This window comes from Stegostoma tigrinum, chromosome 37, assembly GCF_030684315.1.
Source record: "Stegostoma tigrinum isolate sSteTig4 chromosome 37, sSteTig4.hap1, whole genome shotgun sequence".
Taxonomy (NCBI): domain Eukaryota; kingdom Metazoa; phylum Chordata; class Chondrichthyes; order Orectolobiformes; family Stegostomatidae; genus Stegostoma; species Stegostoma tigrinum.
Window position 1 is genome coordinate 20,228,787 of NC_081390.1, and position 26,691 is coordinate 20,255,477.

Here is a 26,691-nt window from a genome sequence, read left to right on the forward strand (position 1 = left end):
TCGGCCTTAATTGTGAAAGAACATGCACATGTATTTGGGTTGGGTTTCTTTGCGAAAGGGGGTATAGTTTAAGTAGTACTGTGGTAGATTATGAATCCTTTCTTTTCTCTGCTATTGGTTTAAAAGGTAAATTTGTCACAATCAATCAAATTATTTTATGTCATTGATGAAACTTGTGCGAATTACCATTAGCCTGAACAGCAAACAGGCAAATTAGTCACCTCAGTGATCTCATTGGGGTTTTATACACACACACACACTCACAGACACACACACACACACACACACACACACACAGACAGACAGACAGACACACAGACAGACACACACACAGACAGACACACACACAGACAGACACAGACACACACACACACACAGACACACACACACACACACACACACACACAGCCAGGCCTGCTGAGCTTTTCCAGCAACTTTGTTTTTGTTTCTGATTTACAGCATCTGCAGTTCTTTCGGTTTTGATTAATGGGCTACTGTGGATCGAGAAATGGAGTATTAGTGAAAGCCACAATGTGTAACAGACATGATTCATCCTCCAGGCATACAGTATTACATTATCATGGCAGATCCAACCTTGTGCCCAGGTGATGTCCGCTTTGGCCTGTTGCTACAATGAGATTCCCTACTCAGCCCCACACGGTCCATGGGAATGGACATCCACACCAACACTCAAGAACAACAATGTTAGCCGTCGGGGCCAACTTGTCGACAGGAGCGATCATGCATTACATAGCAGGACAGCTAATCCTTAAGAAAGGCCTGAGGATGTTAAGTATCACTACAGCATCAAATCAGAATTGGAGATGATTCCAGGGTGTAACTATTGAACATGGTGGAATAATGTCTCAATAGTGTCTTGGGTTTCTTCCATTTGCATAGTTGCTGTTTGCACTTATAAGATTGAATAGTGTCCATCAGTCAAAGGCTGTCAAACTGCTTATTGCAAGACAGAGAACAACTTGGGGTTCTGCGAACACCTACATAACAAAAGCGAGATCCCATTGTTGACTTGTACGGCAATGAATAAAACAAGGTCGAAACGTTAGGCTGACAAGTGTTGGATGTCCTCTAATGCAGACAAACGGTGAGAGTGGGATGACAAGACAAGCACGTTGGTGGAGTCCTTACCACGTTTCTTGATGTAACATCTCATCTCAAGCATGGGAATAAGTGGAGAATAATTATTTGATACAGGTTACAAGCATAAAATCAGAGGGCTCTGCACAGTGGTGGTGCTCTGTCTCTGGGCCACGGGGCCCAGGTCCAAGTCCGACCTGTTCCAGAAGTGTGCAATGACATCTCTGAAAAAGGACAGATTAATAAAATATCTACAAGCTAAATAATTTAATCAGGATTCAGCACAAAAAAGAAGGAAAAAAATCTAGTGACAACTCAATGAAAAGCTTACTCAAACTACCAGAGCAGGATATGACTCAAAAATGAAAGCCTAACGTTAAATAAGATTAAGCAAAGTTCCTGGAAGTAACCACAAACATTGAGAAAGTTTTGACATTGTCCACACTCGGATACTTCATAGATTCTGGAACCTTAATTTCAGCCGCTGAGCTACAAGCAGGTGATACGCACACCGGAGAAAAGGGGTGTCTGACCACAAGCTCTGTTTTAGCCAATTGTTGACATCCTTCAGCACCAGCATCTCTGAACCTCCTCAGTGGCATCAATACTTGCATCTCCAAAGTAACTGCACCAGAATCTACCTAACTTCATGAAAGATAAAACACACGCAATATAGCAAGTATACAAAACAAGTCCACACAGATCACTCAGCCAGTAAAAAGGAAACTTCAGGAGGAAATGACCCACTCCTGCAGTGATGAAAATCTTGCTAAGTGTAGTGTAGTAACTCACTGATCTTGCCTAATCCTGCTCGGTGTTACACCAGAGCAGTCCATTGTATTTATTGCCAAATGGATTATCGTCACTGGACCACCAGTAAATCACTGGTTGGAGTTGCAGCTGGCACATAGGAAGATGGTCGCGGCTGCTGGAGGTCAGTCATCTCAACTTCAGGATATCTCTGCAGAAGTTCCTCAGGGTAACGTTCTAGGCTCAACCATCTTCACCTGCTTCATCAATGACCTCTCCTTCATCATAAGGTCAGAAATGGGGATGTTCGCTGATAACTGCACAATGCTCAGCACTATTCATGACTCCTCAGCTACTGAAGCAATCCATGTTCAAAAGCAGCAAGATCTGGACAATATCCAGGCTCGGGTTGGAAAGTAGCAAGTCACATTCGCGCCACACAAATGCCAGGCAGTGACTATCTCCAACGAGAGAGAATCTAACCACCAACATTTGATATTCAATAGTGTTACCATTGCCTAAACCCCACTAACAACATCCTGGGCATTCCTATTGACCAGAAACTACCTGGAGTCACAACATAAACACAGTGGCTATAAAGAACAGGTCAGAGGCTAGGAAAACTGCAGCGAGGGCTCAACTCCTGACTCTCCAAAGCATGTCCCACCATCTATAAGGTACAAATCAGGAGTGTGGTGGAATACACCCCACTTGCCTGGATGGGTGCAGCCCCAACAACACTTAAGAGGCTTGGCACTGTCTCACACAAAGCAGCCCCCTTGATTGGCGCCATATCCACAAGCATCTACTCCCTCCACCAGTGATGCTCACTTTACACTGTTCCTACTATCCACAAGATATACTGCAAAAACCCACTTCAGCTCCTTCACGCTTTCCAAACCCATGACCACCTCCATCTAGAAGGAAGAGGATAGCAGATACATGGGAACACCACCACCTCCAAGTAAACACCGTTCAAACTTGGAAACATGGCATTCCTTCTGCGTCACTGTCAAAATCCTGGAATTCCCTCTCTAACAGTATTATGGGTGTACTTACACCAAATGGACTGTAGCAATTCAGGAAGACAGCTCACCATCACCTGGGAGATTAGGGATGGGTTATAAATACTGGTCTAGCTAATGATACTCATGACCCGTGAGCGAATGACAGGAAGATAGTCAGTTGTTACACAGTTGCTTGAGAATTTTCACCTTCTAAAGTGAGCGTCCGTCATATTCACATGAGTCAAAACAGTCATTTGCACAACAAGTAAATGTTACTGCAGTTGAAATAGAAACACAATCACACATTAAATAAACACCAATTTGCCTTTTGAGGGGACACTGATCCAAACTGTGATAGGAATTAAATAGCAGGTTCTGAAGAAAGGTCATCCATCTGGAACAGTAATACTGCTTCCCTCTCCACACACCCTGCAGTGTGTTTGCAGCATTTTCTGTTTTTAGTTAAAGAGTCCAAGGGGAGTTAAATGGAAGAACATTGAAGAATTGGAGTTCCCTCTCTAAACCTCTCTTTGCTCCTGATAATCTGCCTCTTAGGGTCAAAGTCAGAAGTCACACGATACCAGGTTACAGTCCAACAGAAAGAAAAACAGAAGTTGCTGGAAGGGCATCTGGGAAGAAAAAAAAAGTCAGAGAGTTAACATTTCAGGTCCAGTGACCCTTCGTCAGAACTGGGTTAACTCTGTTTTCTTTCTTCACAGACGCTGCCAGATCTGCTGAGCTTCTCCAGCAACTTCTGTTTCTGTTCCTGATTTGCAGCATTCACAGTTCTTTCAGTTTTCACGATAGTCCAACAGGTTTATTTGAAATCACAAGTTTCAAAGTGCTGCTTCTCCATCAGCTGAAGCCACTTCACAAAGGGGCAGCGCTCCGAAAGCTGGCGATTTTAAATAAACCCATTGGACTATAACCTAGTGTTGTGTGATTTCTAACTTTGTCCACCCCAGTGCAACACCAGCATCTCCATGTCACGGCTACCATCTTAGGGTCAAGGTTTTCGGACATTGGTTCACAAGTGACATTACAAGATGACAAGCGCCCTTAATGGTATACTTCAAAACAAGAAAAATAGTGCAAGCTTTGATTAATTGACCCACTGATGTCTGCTGGAGTTGAGAAGAACGAGGGACAGTCCTGCTGAAACATGTAGTACAAGGGTAAGTCCAACCTGCCCCAGATGCAGGTCATAAACATGTCCAAACAGTCTGATTGAAAGAAGGCCCATTCTCAAAACGGCGGCACGGTGGCTCAATGGTTAGCACAGTTGCCTCACAGCGCTAGGGACTCGGGTTCAATTCCACCCTCGGGTGACTGTCTGTGTGGAGTTTGCACATTCTCCACGTCTCTGCGTGGGTTTGCTCCGGTTTCCTCCCACATTACAAAATGTGCAGACTAGGTGGGCTGGCCTTGGGAAATGCAGGCTTATAGGGTCTGGGGATGCTCTTCAGAGTGTCAGTGCGACTCGATGGGCTGAATGGCACTGTAAGTGGAGATACTGTTTCCAGTGGTTTGAGAGCACAGATTTGGAGGTTAAAGTCTCTGTGTAAAGTGCTGACTGACTTAATAAAAAAAATGAATGAAAGAAAACAAAATTAGCAGCGATAACAAAGTGTGGAGCTGGATGAACACAGCAGGCCAAGCAGCATCTCAGGAGCACAAAAGCTGACATTTCGGGCCTAGACCTTTCATCAGAGAGCCTCTCTGATGAAGGGTCTAGGCCCAAAACGTCAGCTTTTGTGCTCCTGAGATGCTGCTTGGCCTGCTGTGTTCATCCAGCTCCACACTTTGTTATCTTGGATTCTCCAGCATCTGCAGTTCCCGTTATTTCCGATACAAAATTAGCAGTGACATGGGTTGGTATTTCTGCAGTTGCAAATCTCTCGAATTCTCCATCCTAGAGGACCCAGCAAATAGCTCAGTCATTGAGTGTATTCAAGGAGACCAATCGATTGTCTTCATGCTGAAAGATCCGAGGGAGGGCCAAGAAAGTGGAGTTGAGGTTCCGCCATTGAGAAGTGCAACAAGCTCGAGGGGCCAAGTAGCCTGACTTTGCTCCGACTTTGCTCCTATTTCTTGTTTCACTCCCATTTCTACAAGCAGGTAATCTGAGGTTTCGAGATCGTTAGGCCAAGAGGTGGCCAAACATGTCAGTTGTCACTTGAGCTGGTCAATATAGTGCAGTCATAAAGTCACACAGCATGGAAACAGAGCTATTGGTCGAGCCCATCCACAACAACCAGGATTCCAGCGCCAGGGACCCGGGTTTGAGTCCGGCCTCCGGCGACTGTCTGTGTGGAGTTTCCACATTCTCCCTGTGTCTGCGTGGGTTTCCTCCAGGTGCTCCAGTTTCCTCCCACAGTGCAAAGATGCGCAGACTGGGTGGATCGGCCATGCTAAATTGCCCGTAGTGTTCAGGGATGTGTAGATTAGGTGGGTTATCTGGGTTGGGGGGGGGGTAGAAATGGGTCTGAGGGTCGGCGTGGACTTGATAGACCAAAGGGCCGGTATCCACACTGTAGGGATTCTATGATTCTCAAAATAAACCACTGCTGTTTGCTTGTGTTTAGCCCATACGCCTCCAAACCTTTCCCATTCATGTTCCTGTCCAAATGTCTTTTAAATGTTGTAATTGTATCTGCATTCACCGCTTCCTCTGGCAGTTCATTCCACATATGAAGCACGGCAAATTTTGGCCAGGGACCTGCTAAGCCTGGTGCGTTTCTCAGACAAAAGGGTATCCCGGGCAATTGTTGGGGCAGGTCACTGATAATGAACTTTTCCTTCAAGGCTACTCAGCCTCAACAGTAGCTGCCCCAGGCTGATCCACACTATGGGGGCCAACTGCATAAGTTTCACTGGGTCTTGCAGTCTGAGTCACACTGGTGACAGTCCCACAAGCAAAAACCAACCATGTGCATTTGAATAGTGCCTTTTAAACATCCCAAGTTACACTGCTCGCCTTTCTGCCTGGTTCATGGCAGGCGAACATGTCAGGTATGTTTAACAACGATTTATAAATAAGTGCGCCTTAACACAAAAGGCGTCAAGTCAAATAAAGTGGGGCATTGGGCCTCAAAGGAGATACCAGGTCAAGGGCCAAACATCTGACGTCTAGGCCCAAAACGTCAGCTTTTGTGCGCCTGAGATGCTGCTTGGCCTGCTGTGTTCATCCAGCTTCAGACTTGGTTATCTGATCATTGCTGTTGCTTTTCAGGACGCGTCTTTTCAGGAGGAACCAAAATAGGCATAGAGGTTGACGGAGGGAATATAGAGCTCAAGGCCCAGGCAGCTGAAGGCACGGCCCGCCAATGGTGGGCCAATAGAAATTGAGAGTACTGAAGGAGCCCAGCGTTAGGGGAGTATGAATATCACAGATGTTTGAAAGGAGGGGTGGGTTCCACATAAAGGATAGCTCAATGGTCTTGGAGGGACCTTAAAAAAAAACCAAGCCAACATTTCAAAAATCAAGACCTGGGTTGACCTGAAGCAAGGTAGGTCACCCAGCACAGTTGTGGGAGAAGGGATAGGGGATGGGGCTTGCTGCCAGGAAAAATATGGGTAGTGGAGAATCCCAAATGGTGGCCTTCAAATAATTGAAAAAGCCCAAAGCTAGATCCTTCTCAAAGGCTGACCGAGGTCAGAGCACTGCTTCATTACAACAGCAGCTGCACTTCAAGGTGAAACACACACACAGTTAACATTACAAATCCTCAGAGCGAGCAGCACTTGGAGAAAGGAAAAACAGGGGTTTTTGCTTCAGGTCGAGCTTTCATCAGGATGCCAAGTGCATTCAACCTCAGGATGGTGCACTGAAGGATTCTCTTCATCTTTCCGTATATATTACAGGGATAATAAGACAAAGACTGCAACACGTATCCTGTATCTGTGGAAATAAACTGTTCCAGGAATAAAGAAGTAGCAACCAAGATCTTCAGAGTCTAAGGGACGGGGAATATCCAGCCGCGCCTTAAAACAAACCCCATTTCAGCAAACAAGGACGGATGGACATGCATTTAGATAGCCGTTTCCCGTTCATTGCATGATTTGGTGCCAGTGAAGTACATTTGGAGTGTGGTCACAAGGATATAAGAAATAGCCGGCGGAGGCTATTCGGCCCGTTGGGTCTGTTTCACTATTCACTGTGACCTTCGTTGATCTCGGGCTTCAATACCACTTCCCCCATTTACTCCTGACATTCCTGGGTTCATGGAGCAGCCAAACCTCCAACAAACCCAGTCCTCTACGGTATTCTGCTCCATTCTTGAATACCAAAGGTTCACATCCCTTTAGGGAGATGATGGTACAGTGGTAACATCTCTGAATGAACCAGAGGCCCAGGTTAATGTAGCACGGGGGCTCAGTGGTTAGCACTGCATCCTCACAGCACCAGGGACCCGGGTACAATTCCAGCCTCAGGCGACTGTCTGTGCGGCGTTTGCACATTCTCCCCGTGTCTGCATGGGTTTCCTCGCACAGTCCAAAGATGTGTAGGCTCGGTGGATAAGCCTTGAGAAATGCAGGGTTACAGGGATGCAGTGGCTCTGGGTGGGATGCTCTTCAGAGGAGCAGTGTCAACTCGATGGGCCAAACGGCCCGCTACCACGCTGTCAGGATTCTATGATTCAAAGCCCTTACAATAAAGGCCGGCTGTTGCAATGCTGGGAGCAGCTAATTTTTGCAGCCAGCAAATTCTGAGAAATCCACAGCCTGCTGCTCTCCAGTGTGTCTGTTTGTGTGGCATTGACAGAGGGGTAAATATTGGCCAGGCCACCATGGAGAATGCCCCAACGAGTTCCACAGGATCGTCTACTTTCACCCGAGCCGGCAGATGGAGTCTCAGTCTAACATCTCATCCGGAAAATGTTCTCTCTCACATTGCAGCGCAATGGCCAGGAGGTTTAGAGGGGATTTGAAGACATGCTTTCACACCCAGAGGATGGTGGGAATCTGAAACGCACAGTGTAGGGCGGGTACTGGAAATGGAAAACCTCACAGCCTCTTTAGAAAAAAGTACTTGGAGAGAGCACTCAAAATGTTATAACATTCAAGGCTGTGGGCCAAATGCTGGGAAAGTGGGACTCGTGTTGGTAGATGCAGATTCACAGGACTGAGAGGATCCTTCTGTTTTGTGACATTCTCTCAGAGAAGCAGAACCCAAACATGAACACTGTAACAATAAGGAGAGGGTTGCATTCCACTGTATTCCCAAGTCCCAGAGCAGCACCTTCCTTTATAGCTGCTGGATGAAGAGATGAAGTCAATTGCGACTTGGCTGCAACTTTTGATAAGCTGTGAGTTGAACAGAGGATGCAAAAAAAATCAACAGAAAGAGCAGCACATTAATGAATGCACTGTGGTAATTCAGCGAGACTTCCTTTATTCTTGCTTGGAACAGGAAATATCTGCAAAGCTTCTCCAAGCTGCTCAGTACAGCAAGGGGAACAGAAAATGTGATGCCAACGACCAACTTCCCATGCAACTGAATAATAAGCCAAATGGTACAGTCCTGTCCACAACAGTCAACTGCACTACCATTTCTGGCAAGTTCAAAAGCTAGATACTACAATAAATATAGATCAGGCTGAAAAATAATGCGAGGTTGGTGCCTGTGGATTGAAAGCTGAAATTATCCCATTTCCCAGCTTTACCTCCAACAGCATCTCTTTCTGCAGGGACCATGTAAGATCAGCAACATGCCAGCATTGTTGCATCTTACAGCCGAGAGCTGCAGCAATGAGAAACAAGCAGCTGCATTTCAATACCACCTAAAATGACCCCAGAAGATCTGAATCCATTATTTTTCCACAATAAAACCCCACAACGCAAGAGACAGGTTCCTTTGAACTGACCCTCAGCTGGCAGTCAGTGAGCGTTAGTCCTGCTGAGCCTCGAGGAAATGTGAGGACTGTAACAGTGGCACAGTTTGAATGGAGTTCAGCACCAGAAACCGTCACACACAACAGGCTGGCTGTCGGCCAATGAGATTTCAGGCTGGCATGCCAACGCGCATCAAGAGCGCCCTACTTGTGCCAATTATATACGTGTAAATGCAGTTCAAAAAGTGACACAACAAAACTCAAAAATAAAACACAAACTTCACTGCCAGACAATCTAATCTCCTCACACACGGGGACGCTTCAGAAACTGAAACTGTTACTGCACTCCTGATGCTCCACCACTAGCAGATTAAAGGTACAGACTTTATATTTTAAAATATAGACAGCCACCTAGCCTGGGGTGGCTTAAAACAAAACCAATACCTTTTCACTCTCTTGAAAAAAAACTGGAACAGACTTGCCCATGTGGGGAATTGGTCCCTGCGAAGGGAAAGAGTCCAGAGGCAAGAATATGAGCTGGCACCCGTGGTGAACTATAGATTCACAATAAAACCCTGGGAATTCTCAAAGTCTTTTACTGCTAATTTCCACATTTAGGTATGGGTCTTGTAGACACATTATCTTGAGCACCTTCATCAAATCTCCACTGAAACGTCTGTGCTGTGGGGAAAACATCCTCCGTTTCACCAGTCTAGCTAAATAATTAAACTTACTGAGGGAGCACGAAACTGCAGGCACCTCTCTCTCTCCCATTATAAGCACCCCTAGCGTGGGCTATGCAGTGGAATATAAAGAAAGTAGTAGGTCAGTATTCCACTCCCGATGCCTGTTGGAAAACTGATAGGTAAAAATTGGGATCTGGCTCACTATTGGAGGTACCAGATACGGCACATGGTGTATCTAATCTCACATATTAGGCACAGTCCTTTAGACTAGAGACCAATTCTAACACGTACATGGGCCAAGGCCTTCAGGGAAGAAGGAGCGAGACATAAGTTGGAATCCAAGATTGAGTGTCTGTGTGTCAGTCCGTGTGCGTGTGCGCGTCAGTCCGTGTGCATCTGTCTGTGTGCGTGTCTGTATCTGTGTGTGTCTGTCTGTGTGTGTGTGTCTGTATCTGTGTGTGTGTCTGAGACAGACAGACAGAGGTGTGTGCGAGAGAGGGAGAGAGAGCACGAGAGACAGATAGAGGTGTGTGCGAGAGAGAGGGGGAGAGGGGGAGAGGCAGAGGTGTGTGCGAGAGAGAGGCAGAGAGACAGATAGAGGTGTGTGCAAGAGAGAGGGGGAGAGGCAGAGGTGTGTCCAAGAGAAACAGAGGGCGAGGAAGAGAGACAGAGAGAGGTGTGTGCGAGAGAGACAGAGAGAGACAGGCAGAGGTGTGTGCGAGAGAGGCAGAGAGAGACACAGAGGTGTGTGCGCGAGAGGCAGAGAGAGACAGGGGTGTGTGCGAGAGAGAGGGGGAGAGGGAGAGAGAGAGACAGAGGTGTGTGCGAGAGAGAGGGGGAGAGGGAGAGAGAGAGACAGAGGTGTGTGCGAGAGAGAGGGGGAGAGGGGGAGAGGCAGAGGTGTGTCCGAGAGAAACAGAGGGCAAGGAAGAGAGACAGAGAGAGGCGTGTGCGAGAGAGGCAGAGAGAGGCAGTCAAAGGTGTGCAAGAGAGAGGGGGACAGGGAGAGAGGCAGAGGTGTGCGCGCGAGAGGCAGAGAGAGACACAGAGGTGTGCGCGCGAGAGGCAGAGAGAGACACAGAGGTGTGCGCGCGAGAAGCAGAGAGAGACACAGAGGTGTGCGCGCGAGAGGCAGAGAGAGACACAGAGGTGTGCGCGCGAGAGGCAGAGAGAGACACAGAGGTGTGCGCGCGAGAGGCAGAGAGAGACACAGAGGTGTGCGCGCGAGAGGCAGAGAGAGACACAGAGGTGTGCGCGCGAGAGGCAGAGAGAGACACAGAGGTGTGCGCGCGAGAGGCAGAGAGAGACACAGAGGTGTGCGCGCGAGAGGCAGAGAGAGACACAGAGGTGTGCGCGCGAGAGGCAGAGAGAGACACAGAGGTGTGCGCGCGAGAGGGAGGGGGAGAGGGAGAGAGAGGCGCAGAGGTGTGCGCGCGAGAGGGAGGGGAGAGGGAGAGAGAGAGAGAGGCGCAGAGGTGTGCGCGCGAGAGGGAGGGGGAGAGGGAGAGAGAGAGGCAGAGGTGTGCGCGCGAGAGGGAGGGGGAGAGGGAGAGAGAGAGGCAGAGGTGTGCGCGCGAGAGGGAGGGGGAGAGGGAGAGAGAGAGGCAGAGGTGTGCGCGCGAGAGGGAGGGGGAAAGGGAGAGAGAGAGGCAGACAGAGGGGGGGCGCGCGCGCGCGCGCGAGAGGCAGACAGAGGGGGGCGCGCGAGAGGGAGGGGGAGAGGGAGAGAGAGAGGCAGAGGTGTGCGCGCGAGAGGGAGGGGGAGAGGGAGAGAGAGAGGCAGACAGAGGGGGGCGCGCGCGCGCGCGAGAGGCAGACAGAGGGGGGCGCGCGCGCGCGAGAGGCAGACAGAGGGGGGCGCGCGCGCGCGAGAGGCAGACAGAGGGGGGCGCGCGCGCGCGAGAGGCAGACAGAGGGGGGCGCGCGCGCGCGAGAGGCAGACAGAGGGGGGCGCGCGCGCGCGAGAGGCAGACAGAGGGGGGCGCGCGCGCGCGAGAGGCAGACAGAGGGGGGCGCGCGCGCGCGAGAGGCAGACAGAGGGGGGCGCGCGCGCGCGAGAGGCAGACAGAGGGGGGCGCGCGCGCGCGAGAGGCAGACAGAGGGGGGCGCGCGCGCGCGAGAGGCAGACAGAGGGGGGCGCGCGCGCGCGAGAGGCAGACAGAGGGGGGCGCGCGCGCGCGAGAGGCAGACAGAGGGGGGCGCGCGCGCGCGAGAGGCAGACAGAGGGGGGCGCGCGCGCGCGAGAGGCAGACAGAGGGGGGCGCGCGCGCGCGAGAGGCAGACAGAGGGGGGCGCGCGCGCGCGAGAGGCAGACAGAGGGGGGGCGCGCGCGCGCGAGAGGCAGACAGAGGGGGGCGCGCGCGCGCGAGAGGCAGACAGAGGGGGGCGCGCGCGCGCGAGAGGCAGACAGAGGGGGGCGCGCGCGCGCGAGAGGCAGACAGAGGGGGGCGCGCGCGCGCGAGAGGCAGACAGAGGGGGGCGCGCGCGCGCGAGAGGCAGACAGAGGGGGGCGCGCGCGCGCGAGAGGCAGACAGAGGGGGGCGCGCGCGCGCGAGAGGCAGACAGAGGGGGGCGCGCGCGCGCGAGAGGCAGACAGAGGGGGGGCGCGCGCGCGCGAGAGGCAGACAGAGGGGGGCGCGCGCGCGCGAGAGGCAGACAGAGGGGGGCGCGCGCGCGCGAGAGGCAGACAGAGGGGGGCGCGCGCGCGCGAGAGGCAGACAGAGGGGGGCGCGCGCGCGCGAGAGGCAGACAGAGGGGGGCGCGCGCGCGCGAGAGGCAGACAGAGGGGGGCGCGCGCGCGCGAGAGGCAGACAGAGGGGGGGCGCGCGCGCGCGAGAGGCAGACAGAGGGGGGCGGCGCGCGCGCGAGAGGCAGACAGAGGGGGGCGGGCGCGCGCGAGAGGCAGACAGAGGGGGGCGGGCGCGCGCGAGAGGCAGACAGAGGGGGGCGGGCGCGCGCGAGAGGCAGACAGAGGGGGGCGGGCGCGCGCGAGAGGCAGACAGAGGGGGGCGGGCGCGCGCGAGAGGCAGACAGAGGGGGGCGGGCGCGCGCGAGAGGCAGACAGAGGATGGCGGGCGCGCGCGAGAGGCAGACAGAGGGGGGGCGGGCGCGCGCGAGAGGCAGACAGAGGGGGGCGCGCGCGCGCGAGAGGCAGACAGAGGGGGGCGCGCGCGCGCGAGAGGCAGACAGAGGGGGGCGCGCGCGCGCGAGAGGCAGACAGAGGGGGCGCGCGCGCTGCGCGCGAGAGGCAGACAGAGGGGGGCGCGCGAGAGAGAGGCAGACAGAGGTGTGCGCGAGAGAGAGGGGGGAGAGGGAGAGAGGCAGAGGTGTGTGCGAGAGCGCGAGTATCTGTGTGTGTATATATGTGCTTATATGCTTGCAAGACAGAGAGAGAGCGAGCGAGAGAGTGACAGTTCAAAACTGTGTGAAGGGGAGGGAGAGGGAGGGAGAGGGAGAGGGAGAGGGAGAGGGAGGGAGAGGGAGAGTGTGAGGAAGAGAGAGAAAGCGAGTGTGAGGGAGAGAGTATTTGTGATCGTGAATCAGATATAGGTGCAATGTGGAAAGGGCAAGGATACGGGAGTTTGTGTGGGCTAATGTGATGACGAATAACTGGTTAGAAACAGCTGGCCTTACTCCAAAGCTCAGGATTTATAGAAACTGTACCGCAAAAACACCAACACTGTAAAAGCCGCAAACGTGATCAAATTTTACGAAAGGCATATGCAGGTCTGTTTCACATGGTTTATCCAGTGATGCCCATCCCATTGACAGGCCAAATGTTGCTCATTCTTAATTCCGCATGTGCTGAGTGACTTGTCAGGTCAAGAGTCTGGGGTCATATATACGCCAGACCAGGTAAGGACAGCAGATTTCCTTCCCTGAATAAAGTGAGTGAGTTTTTACATCAACATTTCAACTCTAGATTTATTATTAACTGGGTTTAAACTCCATCGGTTTCTGTGGTTGGATTTAAGCCCACGGCATGATCCTGACTTATTGGCATACTATGATCAGTGACCTTGCCACTGTGCAGCATCTCCCAGTGCAAGTTTTACACCTTAAAACCTCTTCTATAACCTAACTACGCATACAAATATCAACAGTATTAAAAACAAGACTCACCCTTGGTAAATATGTGCAAATCAGTTTCAGTGTCAAACATGACAAATGACTCCAAAGTTTGGTTTGCTTCACAACAAAATGACCTAATCTAAACGATTGGTGAAGATAATGAAATCAGACTTATCGAGTGGAAGGAGGGGCAGTCCAGTCAATGACAAAAAAGCGTAACTGCACAAAGACAAACTACTTAAGGATTTTTAAGGTGAGAGGAGAGAGATTTCAAAAAAGACACGAGGGGCATTTTTATTTTACAGAGAGTTGTTTGCATACGGACTAAACTTCCAGAGGAAGTGGTCGATGTGGGCACAGTTACAACGTTTAAAAAGCTATTTGGATAGGTACACGAACAGGAAAGGTTTGGAGGGATATGTAGCCGGAGCAAGCAGGTGGGACTAGTTGTTTAGGGTTATGTTTAGCATGGACTGGTGCACTGAAGGGTCTCGGGAGTCTTGTTTTTAATACTGTTGATATTTGTGTGCATAGTTAGGTTATAGAAGAGGTTTTAAGGTGTAAAAATTGCACTGAGGTGTTAGGGAAATGCTGCACAGTGGCAAGGTCACTGATCATAGTATGCCAATAAGTCAGGATCATGTGTTTGAAAAATACTAGCCTGACTCAATCTACCTGAAAATTGGCCGTCATGAAGCAACATGCTGAATTAAATACAATTTTCACCAACAAAATAGCTTGTAGATAATGACAAGGCCGGGTGTCATATAGAAACGAGATTGAAACACTGTCTTCAGTGTGTCTGGGACCAACAATAGCACGTTGCCCATCTGAAAGCTATTTCTCCCTCATAGTGAGGGGGACCAAATGCTTTTTATGAAGATTGAGTAAAAGTAGTCCAGTGAAGAGCAGAAGGAGGGATAACTGAGGGGTAGGTTAAAAATGGATTTAAGACGGACATGTGATTGAGAAGGTGGAAATGATGAATGACTGGAACTTAACAGTACAACACACAAGGATAACAAGGTGTAGAGTTGGACAAACACAGCAGGCCAGGCAGCATTGGAGGAGCAGGAAAGCTGACATTTCGGGTCGGTACCCTGCTTCAGAAAATAAAAATCACACAAGGAGGTGCTTTTCAGACAAGTCTGAGAGAATTGGCTCCTTAGAATGTAGAACAGTATAGAACAGGAATGGGTCCTTTGTCCCATAATGTTGTGCCAAACATCATGCCAAATTAAACTAATCCCTTCTGTCTGCCCTTGATCCACATCCCTCTATCTCTTGCAAATTCATATGCTTATCTACAAATCCCTTAAATGCCCCTATAGTATCCACCTCCACCACCATCCCTGGCATTGTGTTCCAGACTCCTACCACACAGTGTAAAAAAACTTGACCCTCACATCTGCTTTGAACTTTATCCCTCTCACCTTAAATGCATGCCCCGTAGTACTAGACATTTCAACTCTGACCGTCAATCCTATCTGTGTCTCATAATTTTACAGACTTCTATCAAGTCGTCCTTCAGCCTCTGCCGTACCAGGGAAAACTATCCTAGTTTTCCTGGCCTCTGCTTATAGTTTGTACTTTCTAGCCCAGGCAGCATCCTGGTAACCTTTCTCTAGCTCTGTTGTATTGTGTATAGAAAAACATTTAAAGAAACAAAAGAAAAATCTTTTATAGTCACCACAGCACATAAAAGTGATTTTTATATGAATCATTTTCAGAGAGGGAGTGGCATCATGATAGTGTAACTGGGCTAATAATCCAGATGCCTAGATCATTGGGTTCACAGAATTGGTGGAATTTAATTCAATAAATAAAATCTAGCAGGTCTGAGTGATAGTCACCATGGCAACCATTCTCGATTGTTGTAAAAACCCATTTGGTTCACTAATGAGATAGTAGGAACTGCAGATGCTGGAGAATCCGAGAGAACAAGGTGTAGAGCTGGATGGACACAGCAGGCCAAGCAGCATCAGAGGAGCAGGAAAGCAGACATTTCAGGCCTAGAATTTTCTGATGAAGGGTCTAGGACCGAAACGTCAGCTTTCCTGCTCCTAAGATGCTGCTTGGCCTGCTGCATTCATCCAGCTCTACACCTTGTTATCTCTGGTTCACTAATGCCCTTTAGGGAGGTAAATCTGCCATCCTTACCTGGTCTAGCCTACACGTGACTCCAGACCCACGGCAACATGGTCAACTCCTACCTGCCCTTGAGCATTGCACTCAGTTCATTTAAAGATGGGCAACAATGCAGGCATCACCAGTGATGCCCACCCTCCTATAAAACAATTCAAAACTAATCTGGTTTTTGAGAGGTTGGTGTTCACTTTGGCGTCTTTGTTGTCAATTGGACAGAGGATGTTAAATTCAGCTCTCTTAGTCCCTTCCTCGACAACGGGAGAAAAACAGAGGGGAAATCTGATTTTGTTTACTTTTTGTAGTTATTCCCTACAGCTACTCAAGTTTCATGTTCCTTCATTCAGCATAAGCCAAGCCTTGCTTCATAAACTCAAAATGCTGCAGAAAAAATTTACAAGACATTGTCAGGATTTGAGCTATAGGCAAAGGCTAATTAGAATGGGGCCATTTTCCCTGGAGAATTGGAGGCTGAGGGGTTTATAAAATCATGAGGGGTATGGATAGTCAAGGTCTTTTTCCCAGGGTGGGGGCATCCAAAACTAAAGGGCATAGGCTTGAGGTGGGAGGGGAAAGATTTCAAAAATGGGCAACTTTTTCCTCACAGAGGGTGGTGTGTGTATGGTTTGAGCTGTTGGAGATGGTGGTGGAAGCTAGTATGATTACAACATTTAAAAGGTATCTGGATGTTTACATGAATAGGAAGGATTTAGAGGGTTTTGGGCCAAATGCTGGCAAATGGGACTGGACTTATTTAGGATTTCTGGTCAGCATTGATGAGTTGGACCGAAGGGCCTGTTCCCGTGCTGTACATCTCTATGACTGAATTGCATGAACATACCAGTATGATAAAGGGGCTTCATTCTCAGTATGAACGTGCATGAGCTAACTCATAGGTCGCAGTCTCACGCAGTCCAAGCTGAAAATGGGCCCAAATAAAGTGATAGTAGGAACTGCCAATGCTGGAGAATCTGAGATAACAAGGTGTAGAGCTGGATGAACACAGCAGGCCAAGCAGCATCAGAGCAGCAGGCAAGTTTGACGTTTCAAGTCAAGACCCTTCTTCAGAAATGTGAAGAAGGTCTCGACTCGAAACGTCAAGCTTTCCTGCTGCTCTGCTGCTGCTTGGCCTGCTGTGTTCATCCAGCTTCACACTGTGTTATCTCAGATAAAGTGATAATAGTTTCAGAAAGTCAGCTCAAACTTCAGCGAGGCCTCTGCAATGCTGGCAACCAAACGACACGTAGTCCCCTGTAAGATTATGAGTATGATCCACTATCCCCTCTTCCCTGTTGGTGCTCATGCAGCTTCAATCAAAATCCATGCAGACCGTTTGCCTCGTCCTGCTGTAGTCTAGATTTTAACCACTTTGATGTTTCTTCTGAACTCCTGCTGGGATCTCTTGGTGACTGTCGTATAACTGACAGCCTCTAGTTTGCAAACCATCGCAGAAACTCTCTCACCGTGTGCACGCATGTGTAGTGCCCAACCCCAACCTCCAACAATTGTAGGTGAAATGCTTCTCTGGGATGCTCAGCGGCACGTTCCAGGTCAACGAGCAGCTCAATCCGGAACTCATCCAGCTTAAAACATTTGGCCCGTCAATGTATTGGAGCCATTTACAGAACCAGTGGGTTTTCTTCCAAATTAACATGGCCCAGTCCTCCAAAACAGAGTTTCTCCTCTCTAAATACATCTATCAATGTATCCCACAATGTGCTGGAGGCACTAACGAACAGGATCCAAACCAATTCAAATGTCAGTCATCATGTCAAAGACTAATTGACAGTTTAAAGTGTCCAAATGCTTCTCAACTGATTTAACAAGAAACTGTACCAGCATTTCATCACCTTTGGTGAAAAAAAAACAATGGCCTGATATCATTCTCAATTTGGTGCTTTATTAATTCCAATCTGTGCCCCTCTGTCCTAATCTAAGTTTAACCTGACAATCTCATTTCGTCTTGTACACATTACCCAAGGATTACTTCCCAATGTTTCATTTCACTGCCAGCGAGGTCCTCATAACTTTATCCTTCTCACTGGGGATCAACCGAGCATTTGTTATCTGCACTACCTCGAGTAGCCCAATGTCTCCCCAGGTGAACAAAAGCAGCCTATTCCACGCACACAAATTGGAAACCAGTATCCAATTACATCATAGTGGATTTGTACCTTCACTCTGTTTCCCGAACTTTACTCTGTGCCCCTTCCCATATCTTTGACAAACAAGGCACTTCAATTTCCAAGATTTCAATGGACCGACCCCCTCTAATGGGAAAAGATCCAGATTCCACTTGTGTTTGTTTGAATAAGGGATGCTTGCCATCACACCTGTAAGTTCCGGCTTAAGCTGTAAGAACCTTCCCCTAATTTTGTTTGATTGCAGCCTCCTTCGGCCTGAAATTACAATGTGTTCTGCTGCTCCCAAATGAGCCGGTGAGATTCTGATCAGTCACGAGCCAGGGTCCCCCTCAGAGTCTACGGAGTTGTGTGAAGTCCTCGCAGATCCTTTTGAGGACATCCCTGAAGCATTTCCACTACCTTCCTGGGAGTCTCCGGCTACGTCAGCGATCCGAGTGGAGCACATGCTCAGCGGAGCAGGTTTTACATCATTCTCCATGTTGGGCAAACTGGAGAGGAACCATGTTTATGTAGCCTCCATGCAAGTGTATGTAATCCAACTTCCAGTTCACTTTACTGCTCTGCACTGGCTGTAGTATGAGGGGCAAAGCCAACAAGCCTCCTGAACCTCTTGCAATATAATCCAGAACACACACAGCATCATATCCACAGACTTTGTGCGTTCTTTTTAACTCACACCTGCAAGCAGCACTCTACATAGTTGCCAGATCAACTTCTGTTTACCTTGTTCCTCTCATTTACACATCCCTCCAAACTGCATCTGCAACTGCTTCCTTTGAAGAACTTTTTATTAAAAAATAATCATTCACAGGATGAGGGCATTACCAGCTGGGCCGTTACACATTACCTATCCTTAACTGCCCAGGGGCAACCACATTGCTGTGGTTCTAGGAGTGGTTCATTTAAGGATGGCAGATTTCCTTCCCTAAAAGGAACTTTTTACTTGCATAATAGTTGACAGGATCACCATCTTGATTTCGGATTTTACCCGATTCAAATTTCACCATCTGCCACGGTGGGATTCGAACCCATGTCCCCAGAACACAGGCTTTTGGCTCTGGTATGCTAGCTCAGTGAGATAAGGGTATCAGCTGTAATTTTATTCAGGGGAGTTGGATGGATCCTAGAATCCCTACAGCGTGGAAGCAGGCCATTTGACCCATCAAGTCCACATCTGCCCTTCAAAGAGCTTCCCACCTAAACCCACACACCCCTGTAACCCTGCATTCCCATGGCTAACCCACCTAACCTGCACATCCCTGGACACTATGGGCAACTTAGCATGGCCAATCCACCCTAACTTGCACATCTTTGGACTGTGGGAGGAAACCGGAGCACTCGAAGGAAACCCACGCAGACGCAGGGGGAATGTGCAAACTCCACACAGACAGTTGTCCGAGGCTGGAACTGAATCCGCGTCTCTGGTGCGATGAAGCAGCAGTGCTAACCACTGAGCCGCAGTGCCGCCACGGAAATCTTCCGGCCTGGAAATGGAGTCCCACAGGGAACATGTTTGGTAAGCCCAGTGCCAGAACATACACTTGGCGAGTTACACCTCTGCAAACAAAAGGAACTTGCTCAGGCCTAGCGCCTTTTCACACTGATGCAGGAGCCCAGTGCCCGGTTTGCTTTCTCCGTGGTAACCGTTTGGCCAGACCCAACATGCTAAATAATCAGCATCTGTGGTGTAAACTGTTATGGTCCTTTGAAATTTGGTATTCTTGTAGCTGACCTGAAGAGATGAAAAGCTTCACTAAAATATGGTCAAGTTCTGCATTGCCAAGGGACAATCTGGCACAAATAAAGCTCTACATGATTATATCCAGAGGTGACGTGCGTGTTTCCACATGTGGACCAGTGCCAGCTGTCACTCCAGTACATAAGGAGCTAAGTGACCTTCTCCACATGTTGCACCAGCCAATTTATAGCCAACTTCAGGAGAAAAGACCTTCTCAGGCCTATGGGCCAGTGAAATTCGAACCGCAGAGTAAAGAATCACAAATTAATCAAATCTTGGTACCCAGCTACTCAAGGCAGTACTTGGGCCAGACGTACAATACACATTAGGACCAGAAAGAGGTCACTCAGCCCTTCAAGTCTGTTCTACCACTCAAGATGACTGGTTCAGACTGGTTCATGCTCTGCACCTGAAGCATGCTGGAACTGGTTTTCTAGCCAACCACATATCCAGGGAAATCGAGACGGTTTTAGACAAAATAAGGGAAGAACTCAAGCTTCGGTAGATTATAGAATCCCTGCAGTGCGGAAGGAGGCCATTCCGCCCATTGAGTTCACACCCACCCTGCGAAGGGCATCCTACCCAGACGCACCCCCCCTACCCTGTAACCCTGCATTTCCCACAGCCAGTCTACCTAGCCTGCGCTTCACTGGACTTTGGGAGAAATCCATGCAGACACAGGCAGAATGTGAACACTCCACACAGGCAGTCGCCCAAGGGTGGAATCAAACGCAGGTCCCTGGCACTGTCAGGCAGCAGTGCTAACCACTGAGCCACCATGCTCCTTGAAGGAAATCAAGGGGCAGAATAAAAGGCAGAAAAGCAATGTACTCATTTCGGGACGTGAAATGACAGGAAGGGACCGTCAGAACAAACTTAAGAATATGCCAGCAGCCTGGACTACTTGTTTCACGAGATAACAAAAAGATGAAACTCAAGGCTCTGTATCTGAATAATCATTGCATTTGTGACAAAGTAAATGCCTGCATACAGTGAAGCAAATAAACATGATCTGATAGTAAACGGCATAGCCGCTGTCCTGATGTCAGATACTTCGGGGTCCATAGAAAACTAGCTGTAATATTTTTCTTTTAAAAACAATATTTCCACCAACAGTCAAAAAAAAATCTAAATTATCTGTATTTTTTTCTTTGTTTGGCTCACAGGTTTTAAACACACACTTTGTGCCAGGCCCCATAGGGAGTGTTACAGGTTCCTGTTAAACTGAAGATAAGTGACTGAATAGAAATTCTAAGGCATAGTGCCAGCCAGAATTGGCAGATAAATCGTGACCAGCACTGTCAGCTCACATTTCACTCTCTAATGCTTTGAATTAAGTGGCTTTGAGTCAAGAATGGACTATCTGCACAAATGCAGCATGGTAACAGTGTAAAATCCCTGTAGACAGGCTGCAGAATCTACTGCCAATTTCATCTCAGATTTGTAAATAGACAGAATCCAGAAGGGATTCTCTCTTCAGTCTCACTGCTCGACAATTCAGCTTCTGAACCTGGGGCCAGATCAGACTTATTTGTACATTCCAAAGAAATAAGGAAAGATGTAGGACCAGTTTTTCAATGTCATTTCTGGTTGGTCAGAAAATATAACCTATACCAGAACTAATCTATAGCTCACATTCACCCTAATATTGCTAAAACATGCTGTAAGAAGTCAATTTGGTCATACAGAACTTGAGCATTGCTGAAACAAAACATTTTTTGACTCTTAGACTCATCAGGACTGTTCACAAGAAAAACCAGTAAAGAACGCTGATGGGTTGGCAAGTAAATTACATCTAGTACAAACATTATCAATGAGAACACAGCAATAGATAATGATTAGAGATAATGGGAACTGCAGATGCTGGAGAATCCAAGATAACAAAGTGTGGGGCTGGATGAACGCAGCAGGCCAAGCAGCATCTTAGGAGCACAAAAGCTGATGTTTCGGGCCTAGACCCTTCATCAGAAAAGACCCTTTTCTGATGAAGGGTCTAGGCCTGAAATATCAGCTTTTGTGCTCCTAAGATGCTGCTTGGCCTGCTGCGTTCATCCAGCCCCATACTTTGTTATCTTATAGCGGATAATGACTGACAGTTAGCTACCAGGATTTTTTTTTTAAAATTAGACTTTATATGAGGCAGGATGTCAGTGTCATTCTTCACACGATCAGGATTATTCTGTAAATGTTGTACAATTTGCAGCACCACATCTAATGTTAGTGCAGTACAAAGTGTGAAAGCATGGGCTGAGTCAGTACTATGCTTGTTATGAAAACTGAAGGGATATGCTGTTTCATACAATCTGCCATCCTCAGGGGCAAATAGTCTACATAGCCAACATCACAGTGGCACTGAAGTTAACTGAGCACATTACCCACACAATGGGGATATTGCCTTTTTGGCTTGAGGGCAATATCGATTCAGTGCTAAGATGAGAAACTTTGGCAAAATATGCTCTTTCGGATCACAAAAGAGTAGAATTGGTATACGACAGGGTTTACCTACGCCAAAGGGTCTGCACTGGTTCAGGAAGGCAGCTCACCACTGCCTTTCCAAGGGCAACTTGCGATGGGCAAGAACTGTTGACCCAGCCAACAACACCCACATCCGATCAGGCCAAGCAGCAGAGGAGCAGGAAGGCTGACATTTCAGGCCTAGACCCTTCTTCAGAAATGGGGAAGCAAAAGGGGATTCTGAAATAAATAGGGAGAGAGGAGGAGGCGGATAGAAGATGGATAAAGGAAAAGATAGGTGGAGAAGAGACAGACCGGTCAAAGAGGCGAGGATGGAGCCAGTAAAGGTGAGTGTAGGTGGGGAGTTAGGGAATGGGATAAGTCAGTTCAGCGAGGACGGACAGGTCAAAGAGGCGGGATGAGGCTAGTAGGTAGGAGATCGAGGTGGGGCTTGAGGTGGGAGGAGGGGATAGGTGGGAAGAAGGACAGGTTAGAGAGGCGGGGACGAGCTGGGCTGGTTTTGGGATGCAGCGGGCAAAGTGGAGATTTTGAAGCTTGTGAAATCCACATTGCTACCATTGGGCTGCAGGACTCCCAAGCGGAATATGAGTGGCTGCTCCTGCAACCTTCGGGTGGCATCATTGTGGCACTGCAGGAGGCCCAGGATGGATATGCCATCCAAGGAGTGGGAGGGGCAGTTGAAATGGTTCGTGACTGGGGGGGTGCAGTTGTTTGTTGCGAACTGAGCGCAGTTCCCAAGCCTCCACTTGGTCTCCCCGATGTAGAGGAGGCCACATTGGGAACAGCGGATGCAGTGTACCACATTAGCAGATGTACAAATGAACATCTACTTGATGTGGAATGTCATCTTGGGGCCTGGGATAGGGGTGAGGGAGGTGGTGTGGGGGCAAACGTAGCACTTCCTGCGGTCGCAGGGGAAAGTGCCGGGTGTGGTGGGGCTGGAGGGGAGTGTGGAGCGGACAAGGGAGTCACAGAGAGAGTGGTCCCTCCGGGAAGCAGATAAGGGTGGGGAGGGAAAAATGTCTTTGGTGGTGGGGTCGGATTGCAGATGGCGGAAGTGTCGGAGGATGATGCGTTGGATCCGGAGGTTGGTCGGGTGGTACCTGAGGACAAAGGGGATCAGTTTGGTCTTTCCTCCTGGGCTAAAGGCCAATGGTATCAATGTGGACTTCGCAAGTTTCAAAATCTCTCCTCCCCCTACCACATCCCAAAACCAGCCCAGCACGTCCCCGCCTCCCTAACCTGCCCTTCCTCTCACCTATCCCCTCCTCCCACCTCAAGCCCTACCTCCATCTCCTACCTAATAGCCTCATCCCTCCTCTTTGACCTGTCCGTCCTCGCTGAACTGACCAATCCCATCCCTAACTCCCCACCTACACTCACCTTTACTGGTTCCATCCCTGCCTCTTTGACCTGTCTGTCTCCTCTCCACCTCTCTTCTCCTCCATCCATCTTCCATCCACCTCCCCCATCTCTCTATTTATTTCAGTGCCCGCTTCTCCTCCCCATTTCTGAAGAAGGGTCCAGACATGAAACGTCAGCCTTCCTGCTCCTCTGATGCTGCTTGGCCTGCTGTGTTCATCCAGCTCTACTCCTTGTTATCTCAGATTCTCCAGCACCTGCAGTTCCTACTAACTCTGTCCCACATCCCATCAGTAGGTTTTTTCTAAAATACACCCTGTTGCCCACATGACCATATACAATTGTTCATATACAATAGCAATAACTTGCCTTTATATAGCACCTGTAAATTAACAAACTTCATCAGCAAGGTATATCAGGAAATCTTAAGACAGATGACTAAAAGATTGACTGAAATAGCAGGTTTGAATTATGGGAAGTTTTTTTTTAAATTCATTCACAGGATGAGGGCATCACTGGCCAGACCAGCATTTATTAGCCTAAAGGCACTTAAGTGGGTCAACCACATTGCTGCAGGCTGGGACAGGTCGGACAGCGTAATGACCTATATGAGTTGCTGTTCCTGCAACCTTCGGGTGGCATTGTTGTGGCACTGCAGGAGGCCCAGGATGGATATGTCATCCAAGGAGTGGGAGGGGGAGGGGGAGTTGAAATGGTACGTGACTGGGGGGGTGCAGTTGTTTGTTGCGAACTGAGCGTAGGTGTTCTGCAAAGCAGTTCCCAAGCCTCCACTTGATGTGGAAAGGGGAAGGTGCCGGGTGCAGTGGGGCTGGAGGGGAGTGTGGAGCGGACAAGGGAGTCACAGAGAGTGTGGTCCCTCCGGGAAGCAGATAAGGGTGGGGATGGAAAAATGTCTTTGGTGGTGGGGTCAGATTGCAGATGGCGGAAGTGTCGGAGGATGATGCGTTGGACATAGGTCGGACAGGATAATGACTGCACCTTCTTTCCCTAAAGGACATCAGTGATCCAGGTGGGGACTCCTCCTCCTCCCTCCCACCCCCGGAAATCGGTAATGGTTTCACGGTCATCATTAGATATTTCTTTCCTGAATTTTTTTTATTGCATCAACATTCTAACGGCAGGATTCAAACACAGGCCCCCAGAACATCGCTCTGGATTAACAGTCTGGCCTCCCCTTAAATGTTCCACTTTGTTGCCACACACTGACTGCGCAGGGAACCTGCTGCGAGAGGCCTGTGCCTTCTCTACTTTTCTCACCTGATATCTTCTTCGTTTTCTGGGAAGCTCCAGAAGGCGATACGTAGCTGGAGTTGCTCAGGCACCGGTGGATAAACCTTTTCAACAACTTCGAAGGGAATGTGAAGAGCTACCTGCTTGGCCGACAGTTCTACCAAAGGGGTGACATGACCATCTGCAAAAGAGAGGGCGAGGTTACACGCAAACCGCATTCAGGTAGTGGTAATAAAGAAAGGGGGGGAAAAAAATCCTCACCAGCCTCTTCGCAAAAGCATCAAACAAAATTTGACACTTAGCCACATAAGCAGAGACATTAGGAAGGGTAAACAAAACCTTGGTCACTGTTATGGACCAGACCAAACCCCCTCAAAACATATTAAGGTAACCTACACCCTAGCTTTTTCTTATTTTAAAGGTAAACGTAAGGCGTTGCTTTCCAGATGCAATTCGATTAGTCAAACTACTTCACATTAGTGTATGAATAATTTGTCTTCTGCTTAAAGTTAAAATACAGCTACAGAAAAATTAAAGAAAATAATTAGCTTAGCTGTAACTATCAAAGTGCTTAACAAAATAACAGATACAGTAATTATTAGTAACCTGTTCCAATATAGTAACATCCCATAAACACAGTATAGGAGCAAATTACTGCAGGTCCTGGAATCTGTACTAAAACAAAATATGCTGGAGATCACAGCAGGTCAGGCAGCATCCACAGAGAGAGAGCAAGCTAATGTTTCGAGTCTACATGACTCTTCATCAGAGCTGATGTCAAGCGTGGAGGGGGCTGCATTTATGCACCTTTGGCAAAAGGCAAGTTCAGAAAAGAGATCATCTCTCATGCAACTTCAGCAGCCCAGGAGGAAAGAAACTCAAGAGAAGACTCTGACACTGGGTGTGGCAGGGAGAGATGTACGGCAGCAACAGACCCAGCAACGATTGCAACTGAAAAGCTAAGAAACTAAATGTCCTGGTTCTGAGAGCTTGACCATACTCATTCAGGCAGCTTCTATTGTTCCAAATTAAAAATAAAACCAAGGCCTCACATACTCTTTATTCTAGTGGTGCCGCAGAGACCACTCATCACTTCTGCCTTTAAACTGCTCTTCAAAAATAAACGATAAAGTACACCTCTTAAACTATAGTATTGTCACAGACACAAACAACAGTATCCTCAAAACAGAGGAGGGGGTGTCAAGGAGGGCACAAGAATGAGGCAGGGAATTCCAGAACCTAAAGGCTTCAGTGGCAGGGGCCAGCAATGGTCAAATGGTTAAAATCAGCGATGGGCAGTAGATCAGAATAAAATCTGGTTTCTTTTAGACTTTTTCTAGTCCCCTATTTCGAGGCACCGTCTATACCTGTTTATTTGAATTAACTCTGGATGTGAGTTTGCTCGCTGAGCTGGAAGATTAGTTTTCAGACGTTTCGTCACCATTCTAGGTAACATCATCGGTGAGCCTCCGACGAAGCGCTGGTGTTATGTCCCGCTTTCTATTTATCTGGTTAGGTTTCCTTGGGTTGGTGATGTCAATCCCACCTTGAATGGTGACGAAACGTCTGAAAACTAACCTTCCAGCTCAGCGAGCAAACTCACATCCAGAACCTCAACCTGAGCTACAAATCTTCTCAAAATTTGAATTAAATATTTAGGAAAAACACTCAAAATGTTAAGTGGTCTTAATTACTAGAATTTCAGAGGTCTGTACTACTTGTACCGCACTCTAAAATACAGCACTAACAATAACTCCACTCGCACAGATGCAGATCTGTTATTAGCTAATCTCAGGAGGTCAGTGTGACTGAATCCAGAGTTGAAATGTTGGCAATAAACACATCCAGACAGATCCATTAAAGCAAGTGCATTGAGGTGCTATGCCACATCGGCTTGTGATATTAATTATTATAATAACCTTCATTTTTATCATTCATTCATGGGATGTTGCTGGCTACAACAGCATTTATTGTCCATCCCTAATTGCCCAGAGGGCAGTTAACAGTTCTGGAATCCCACGTGGACCTTGTGTCCCATGTAGGCCAGACCAGGGAAGGATGGTTGATTTTCCTCTCTGAAAGGAACGAGAAACATAGCCGTCCTATGGACTAACTCTATACACCTGCCTT

The 26,691-nt window shown here is 48.5% G+C and overlaps 1 protein-coding gene across 5 annotated transcripts in view; it reads right to left on the reverse strand.

Annotated features, from left to right (window-relative positions):
- Window positions 1-26,691, reverse strand: part of zswim8 (zinc finger, SWIM-type containing 8) — a 183,187-nt gene that overhangs the window by 117,039 nt on the left and 39,457 nt on the right. For all 5 annotated transcript variants that reach the window (XM_048563238.2, XM_048563242.2, XM_048563239.2 and 2 more), the window contains exon 3: window positions 24,589-24,742. In XM_048563238.2, coding sequence (XP_048419195.1) covers window positions 24,589-24,742 — 154 coding nt within the window. The remainder of the gene's footprint in view (window positions 1-24,588; window positions 24,743-26,691) is intronic.